The 8,526-nt window shown below is 43.0% G+C and overlaps 1 protein-coding gene across 1 annotated transcript in view; it reads right to left on the bottom strand.

The window, feature by feature from the left end:
- Positions 1 to 435: 435 nt before the first annotated feature.
- The window catches only part of gfod1 (glucose-fructose oxidoreductase domain containing 1), a 30,879-nt gene continuing 22,788 nt past the window's right edge, over positions 436 to 8,526 (bottom strand). The window contains exon 3 of the mRNA XM_076085440.1: positions 436 to 8,395. Within this exon, the coding sequence (XP_075941555.1) occupies positions 7,655 to 8,395 (741 nt within the window). The 3' untranslated portion in view covers positions 436 to 7,654. The remainder of the gene's footprint in view (positions 8,396 to 8,526) is intronic.

The raw sequence follows: 8,526 nt of genomic DNA, 5'->3' as shown, positions 1-8,526 counted from the left end.
TATATGTATACAAAGGAAATTCATTCATAACATTTAACAAGAATATGTTATCATAAAAAACAATGAACTAATCTTTTAAACATATTTTTAATTTGAAGAATTCCCATTAGCGAATACTGCAGCAATTACTTGTTCTGGATTTCAAAGTTTGCAAACATGTGTTCAGCAGCCAGCAGGGGTCAGCAGAGACTCTCCACATGTCTGCAGCCAAGGAGAAGCTGAAGGACTCCTGGTCCTCCCATGAAACAACAAACAAGCCTCTGAGCAGCAGCAGGTGTTTCTGTATCATTTACATCTCAGAGCCACATGCATGCAGAGACAAAGTGAGACAATCTAATGAAAAGCATTGTTTTTCATGTGCTGGTGAGATTTTGGGCTATTTTGCTCCCATAACTCATCGTCTTTAAAAAGAGTGGAAAGAAAACATCCAAAACACACAGTTAGGGGTTTATTTCACTACCTCATCTATTTGAGTCTGTAGATTTCTCCTAAATTCACCAACAGTTACCATCAGATAATGCCTCATTAGCATATTTAAACATAACATCGCAGAAAACTTATAATGAAAAAAAAAACAATTGTTTTAATGTAAGTAATTAACTGGGGAAGCTTCATGGTGACATCAGTTACTAAATAGTTTTACCTTATTCAGCTGTAGTGTCTTTAAAACGTACGTCATTTTACAAAACACATCTTTAAAATGAGTTTTTGATCCATAAATCTCCTCTTCAGCAGCGCTTACATACACCAAACTTTACTGTTCATTCCTCTCTATACACAGAGGGGTTTGCTCACATATAATTCATATCCTGATTTATACAACATTATATTCCCACAAACATGACCAAAATATATATGTTTAAATGATTGCTGACAGTATTGTTTGATTGATGGAGTGATATCCAGTAGAAACCTCTGACTATAATATATCAACTATACAACCCCAACATGTTCAGTGTTCAACTAGAAAATGCATTTCCTGCTGAAAATGTGTTGGAATGCTGAAAGCTGAAATGAATTGTAAAAAAATTGCTGAAAATTAAGAAATGGGACACTACCTATCTGAAAAATGTTGAAGCCTGAAAGCATTTAAACTGCACTGCTGAAAACCCTTGTAGTTGAAATGTCTCACTATGGTGTCTGTAGCTGAAAGTATGAGAAGAAGAAGGCTTTGAAAGTTGAAGAAGTTTAACAGGATTTGAAGATTTTCTCCATAGAGATCCCATTCAAAAGAAAATTGCAAATAGCTTAATATTTCACAAAGTTAAAAGATTACAAATATGAAAAGATATAGCAGTCATGAGCTGAAAGAGCTGAACATTTTGATAGTTGAACGGTTTCTGTAGCTTAAAAAATGTGGAAGGAGTTAAGTAGCAAAAAGTGTACGGAAGAAATATAAAATAAAGAGGAATAAAGAGAAACAGGATAACAATAGTTGGAATGCTTAACAGCATTCCAACAATAAGATGATGCTTCATTTGCATATCTAAACATATATTTTCAGATAGAAATAATCCACTGAGGGAGTTTCATGGCGATATCCATAAATTCAAATGTTCACTATTCTCCTGGAGCATCTCCCCTTAAATGTGTTCAGCTGGCATCCATGCAACCAAATGATATTCATAAGAAAATCAAATTAGAGTCTTTATGGATTAAACATATTGTTTTATTCCATAGAAACTGCAGCATGAGACAAGTGCTACAGCTGTAAACCATGTCTCTCTCTCACACACACACACACACACACACACACACACACACACACACACACACACACACACACACACACACACGTGCAGGGAGATGAGACACTGAGGCAGGAGTCACACAGCCAACGAAAAGAGAGAGAGGGGGAGGGGACGGCGTTATTTGACAGAAGTGCACCATCACACTTTACAGCACGCAGTGAACTCAGAGGGGCTTCTATTGCTGTGACATGGGACCACCTCCTAACAATGTCATGTCGCCCATAACGGGTAGAAAATATGAACAATTCCTACGGGAAGTACATTCTCTAGATTAAAACCCATAAGGACGCGTTTGAGAGCTCAAAGTACAGTATGTACAGAGGTCCACGCATCCACAATATACAGACATGACAATGATTGGATATAGTCACAATACAGCATCGAGATGGATATTTGTTTCTCTTCGAACAAGGTAAGGGTACATGAAGACAGAGCAGCAGTCAGCATCCCTAAACCAGCTGAGGAAAGGCTTTCACTACCTCTATCTCACTTCTATTAAAGGGGGCTTGGTTACTTCTGTCCTGGTTACTAAAGTACTTAAAGAGGAGAGGAGAGGAGAGGTGATGAGGGGAGAGGAGAGGTGATGAGGGGAGAAGAGGTTTTGAGGGAAGGTCTGAGGGAGCATGAGCTTGTCCTCCAGGCTTCAACCTGACTCCCACTAGATATAAAAGAGGGTGAGAGAGAGAGAGAGGGAGGGGAGATAAGAGAGAAAGAAAGGAGAAACTGATGTTGCGGGCTACCCCGTGAAGAAGACTGATCAGTGAAGAGCAGATCACAAAGCGTTATCTTTTCTCACCACTCACTGACCCTTTGACCAGTCAGTCAGAGAACGAGGGGGGAGGAGGGGGAGAGTGCTGACATGCAGAGGAGGTGAGGGCAGTGTGTTACTGTGATACTGTGTTACTGTGTGAGGGGAAAGAAAGGAGAGAGAAGAAGAAAGGACCTAGTTTCCACAACGAGGCATCCGGTTGCTAAGTAACGGTCTCCAAGGGCAGATGAAGCCCCTCTTTGACTTTGTTCGCCTCCAAAATGAACCGTTTCTCATGAGCGATCCATGCATAGATGTCAACAATAAGCAGTAGACGGTTATGAGTATGAAGGTGGTGATGTGAGAGCATTGCATCGCTATCATTGTCAGCATCGTAATGGGTACTGAAGAAAGGAAATTAAGTCTTTTGCTGTTATTTTGCTGCTGAAGGAAAAAGCCCTCTGGTTCACCACAGCACCCGGGGAAGCTGCTGAGGATGAGTCTGCTGAGCTGTTTGACTTCCTCTCCATGGAGGAGGAGGAGGAGGAGTCTGTGTGGATACGGATACGGATAAACCAGCTACAAACTGAGAGTGAATCCAAAGCTGATGTTGTGAGTCACTGTTGCGTCTGAAACATCTTTTGCCTGGCGCTACAGAACACGTGCATTATGTAGCTCTATATCAAGTGTAAACCACATTGTGTAAAAGTCATGTAAATCGGATGGTGTTTGTCAAAAAACGCAGATTTCCTTTCGCCATCAGGTGGCGCTGTGAGTATTAGGGAAAATTAGCTTGTAGACATCCTCAGGCCATGAGTGTTATCAAGCATGTGAAGTTTGGGACCGTTTGGAACAAGTCCAGCTGAGTTACATCAGACATTTCCTTTAGCCAGTAGGCTTTGCGGGTTTACTGTAGCTCCCCCTAGTGGTCGAATGCAAAACAATTCTCAGGGTATGTTACTGGATGTGATGTGCACATATGCTGAATATTTTGGGAATTTAGAAAAAATGGTTGAGAAGTTATGTGAATTGATATTTTGCCACGCCCCTAAGAAGTGTATTGGTCCATATCTTGTAAACGCAAAGATATATCAAAAAGATTTTGATAACTTTTGATGATCTAGATCCAATTATGATCCACAGTAAATTTCGTAGAAATCGGAGCCAGCGTGTAGGAGTTCGCAAAAATGTGTTTCTTTCACTAAATTCAAAATGGCTGACTTCCGGTTGGGTTTAGAGCTCCAGGGGCTTTTTTGTAAGTCTACATGTGATACATCTGTTTACCAAATGTTATACATCTAAATTGTATACGTATATAGATAGTGAAACGTACTGCGAGGGCTGCATCGTCGAAATATTGTATAAATTCATACAAAATTGAAAATGGCCGACTTGGGAGCATGGTCCCAAGAGACTTTTCTTTAAGTCTCCATAGGACACATGTGCCTACCAAGCTTCATATATGTAGCCAAAACGTAGCGCTGGGGCTGCTCTTTTGAAATATTGTAGGGGGCGCTATAGAGGCAATTTAAAACGGCCAATAAAGAAAATTGTATAAACTATTTCTTCATATGACTTGTGACACATGTACAAAGTTCCATGAGTTTTTGAGCATCCCAACCCACTAAACCATCAGCTTCCTCTTTCATGGCGAACGATGCGTTGCCACGGCAACAGCGTTCAACAAAAACTCACAATATTCATGATGATGCATCATCAATGTCTTAAGGCTATCCTTACCAAATTTTTGACTAATCAGGTCACCTGGCTAGGAGGTATAAATAAAAGTATAGAATATGACATTTCCTTTAGCCAGTAGGCGGCGCTATGAGTTATTGAATTGTTTTCAATTGAAGTATGTTTAGGCTTGAAGTAGCATCATGCATAAGAAGTTTTGTGCGGATTGGATAATGTACCTTGGAGTTATAACAACTTATAAGAACTTATTTTTTCATAAACAATGAGGCAAAATGGCCGCCACGCCACGTCAAGGTTCTTTGATGAAAACTCTCTATTTTGATAACTTTTAATCACAAAGATCTTAAGAGCATCCTGACCTAAGTAGAAGTTGATCGCTTAAAATCTGTAGGAGTTCGTTAAAGTGCGAAGGCTGAAATCTGCAAAAAGTGACAAAAAGCACAACTTCGAGGGTTTACTCTAGCGCCCCCTAGTTGTTGAATGCAAAATAAATCTCAGGGTATGTTAGAGGACGCAATGTGCACATATGCTGAAAATCTGGTAATTTTAGGACAAACGGTTGAGAGGTTATATGTATTGATAGTAAGCCACGCCCCTAAGAAGTTTATTGGTACATATCTTGTAAACGAAAAGAGATATCAAAAAGCTTTTGATAACTTTTGATGACGTAGATCCAGTAATGATCCACAGCAAATTTGGTAGTAATGGGACTAAGCATGTAGGAGGAGTTCGCAGAAATGTGTTTTACACTAAATTCAATATGGCGGAAAATCTAAGTAGGCGGAGCTTAGGGGTCTGATTGGCTTTTTTGTAGCTCTAGCTCAAGTGGACATGTGTGTTGAATTTCAAGTCAATCGGACATACTGGCCGAGGGGCGTCGCTGGTCCGACTTGTAGGGGGCGCTAGAGAGCCATTTCTTAACACAGAAAGATGCATTCTTTTTCAGATGGCTATTTTCACCAGGCCTGACAAGTCCCCAAAATTTGGTGAGTTTTCATGCATGGCAAGTCCTCCAACCATGCGTACGTTTACCTAAACGGGTACAATTTCAATAGGGCCTTCGCTGGCCCGGCGTTGTCAGTTGCTCGGGCCCTAATAACCGTGGCAGAAAATGGATCTCAGTGGTGAAGCAAGTGGAAACAAATGATTAACGATTATGATTTGTGTGTGTGACCATGTAAATGTTAACGGTGGGACTTTTCCTCTGCAGGAGACACAGTATTAGACCGGTGGACTCAACCAGTCTCAGGGCTCGGGGGCTAATGTCAGACGCTCACCTTAGGTTCCCCGTACGGGTCCGTCGGCCAACCAGTGGGAGATAATTTACATCCAAGTCAGACTCAACAGCCAGAGGCTATTCCAGCACAGAGCCATGAATCACACAGTCATAGAGCATGTTCACAGGACTGAGTCTATATGCAGATTTGATAAGGCGCTCGGTACACACGGGTCAATCGTGTAACTTGAGTTATCTTAAGAGCGATAGCTTATCAGTGTTGGACTCGGACTAGTTAGCCGGGGTGTTTACGGCGTGCAGCTTTTCATAACCGCGTTAAAAGAAGAGCTTGTTTTGGTCAATAATTCACAGACGGGGACGAGAAGATGAACGCTCCAAGGCCTCAGTCTGCTGCCGCTCTCCCAAACACACTGCAGGTCAGTCTGCCAAAAACAACCTTCAACAGCAAAGAATACAGAAAACAAAGAATAAATAAGCTCCTTGGTTTTTACAAATAAAATACATACAGTACTTGTTTATTCCTTTAGACAAACGCATATTGTTTCATCATGTTTTCATATGTACATTTTCAGTAGTCGTTACACACGATAGTATCTCAGCAGAGTTTAAGAGTTTAAAACACACGGGGGGGGGACAGAGATGCGTTCAAAGAGAAGATCAATCTTTTGGCTTGTAGGTCGGTGCTGTTCTCTCAGCTGCACAGATACTAAAGCTGGAGTCACACTGGATCTCAGCGTGTGAGTGTCCGGGAGTAGAACACAACGTGTGGTTGGATTTTCTGCGACTGCAAAACTGATCCAAACACAGAGAGTCAGGTGGGATGTCTGCATGCATGGTAGAAATCACACATTTCAATTGGAATCACAATTGCGATTTAAAAGCTGCGGCGCTAGTGTCTTCTTCATTGGCTCTCTTTACTAATTACATGGTCTTCTAATGGAATGCTGTTGCACTGTTCTAAAGATAAGGGCGCTGATATTCTATCACTTCTCACTCGAGCACTAAATGTGTAGTTTACATCTTCAATATGACTCAAAGGGCTCGGGGGCCCGTTCCACAGACATGTTAATAGGAACGTAGAATAACACCAGCCGTAACCTTTAACACCTATAACGGAAACTAGAAGAGATGCAAAGTTTACAGTCTTACTGTAGGTGTGAGTCCAAACTGAACTTGTATGTGAAGCAGACTGACATACCTGCATTCCACTGTGCATGTTAAAGAAGCTCTATAAAGCATGCTATATGCTCAACCACGGTGGCTTGATGCAAGTGTGAACCCATTGCATTGTAATATCAAGATCAAACCCTCACACTGCTCTGCATTTACTCGCAACTTAGTGCAAGACTGTAATCATAGCCACACTTCAGGCTCAGTGCAGGTATGCACACAGAGAATTTTATGCATCATGGCCATGCTTCATGACAATAGAAAACGCACAAAATAAATAAGAAGAACACCAAAGCATCACTGCACTAGCCACTCATACAGGACTCGCAAACTGATGCACAGGCTACTGTTACTGCATAAAGGCACACCAGAGTGTGTTTCCACCCTTAACAAAGGTGATTCTGCTGCCGCCTGGATATATTGCATACGCCAAACAGAGGGTAAACCCCTCTGAACAACCCACCAGCCAAACTATTGATTTGTCACACACACACACACACACACACACACACACACACACACACACACACACACACACACACACACACACACACACACACACACACACACACACACACACACACACACACACACACACACACACACACACACACACACACACACACAGATTTTCTTTTCAAGACATTCACTTGGTAAAACTAGCAAGTACTTCAGACTACAGCAACAATACGGCGGCACAGTTTCAACTGAGAGGACTATAGTTCCTCCTTGGCTGTCCTCGTTTGGACCCACAGTGTAAGGAGTTGTCTTCCAGACCCAGTCATAGTAGAAGAGAAGCAGAAACGAGAGGCGCAATATCCTTATGGTCAAGCAGAACACAGTAGCATTAGTCTCACTCCCTGCTCTGCCTCCGCTGTATGAATCAGTTTTAATTACAAGTGTCTCCTTGGAAGGACTCAAGTCTTCTTTTAAAAGCAAAGAAAGGAAAGGCTTCCTTATAAATAAAGGTTAGATTATTGATCACATTGCGGTTCCTCTACTGCTCAGGGCGTCCAGCCATCTCAAAGGGTTCCGCCCATCAGCCGGATACTAACAGTAGAGTGACATCCTACTCCGCCGCATGGCCTCGCTGATCAAATAGGCCGGGCTGATCTCCGGTTCCTCTGTCATCACCACAATGTTCTGCCACTCTCCACTCTGGTTGGACTTCTTGATGGTATCCACCACGCAAAGCGCGTAAAGACAATCCTCAAAGGTAGCGGCCATGGTCAGAGGCCTCCCGTCCCACGTCCGCCTGTCGTCCTGGTCCTGAAAGGCCTGCCGCACAGCCTGGATCATGCGGATCGTTCCGGTAAGATACGGTGACGGAATGTCACTGAAGGCCTTCTCCGGTAATGAGGCATTCTCAAGAGGCGTTGTGTCTTTGAGCAGGAGTTCAGGACCTCCACCGCTTTCTCCGCCTTCGCAGATCTTCTGTCCGTACAGGTCGGTCCCCGTGACCGTTAACCTTCCGACCGTCCCCACAACGATCACCTCCTGCCGAAACTCCCCAGGCATGTTGAAGTTGAGCGTGACGGTGCAGCAGGCGCCCCCCTCCAGAGCCATCTGGAACGTGCAGAAGTCGTCACTGGTGATCTGACGGATGCCCCGGATGTGATCCGTTTGCTTGACAAAGGTCTTGAGGAAGCCATGGACCTTTGCTGCACGCTGACCAGTCAGAAACGTAAGCAAGTCGATGATGTAACTGCCCACCGAATGCAGACCGCCGCCTCCCATCAGGTCATCGCAGCTCCAGTTGTATTTCTTCCCCAGGAGACTACCGCTGTGGACCTTGAGGGCAAAGATTTAAAACTAGATTAGATCTTTTTTTCACTTGAATGCGATCAGGACTACAGAAGTATCTGAGGTCAAATCTTGTGTCAGAAAGTACCCACAGTGCAATAGTGACTTTGAGTGAGACA

Source organism: Anarhichas minor, unplaced genomic scaffold (assembly GCF_050575085.1).
Source record: "Anarhichas minor isolate MPS153535 unplaced genomic scaffold, ASM5057508v1 ptg000155l, whole genome shotgun sequence".
Lineage (NCBI taxonomy): Eukaryota > Metazoa > Chordata > Actinopteri > Perciformes > Anarhichadidae > Anarhichas > Anarhichas minor.
Note: the sequence above shows the minus strand (reverse complement) of the source record. Positions and strands in the feature narration are given on the sequence as shown.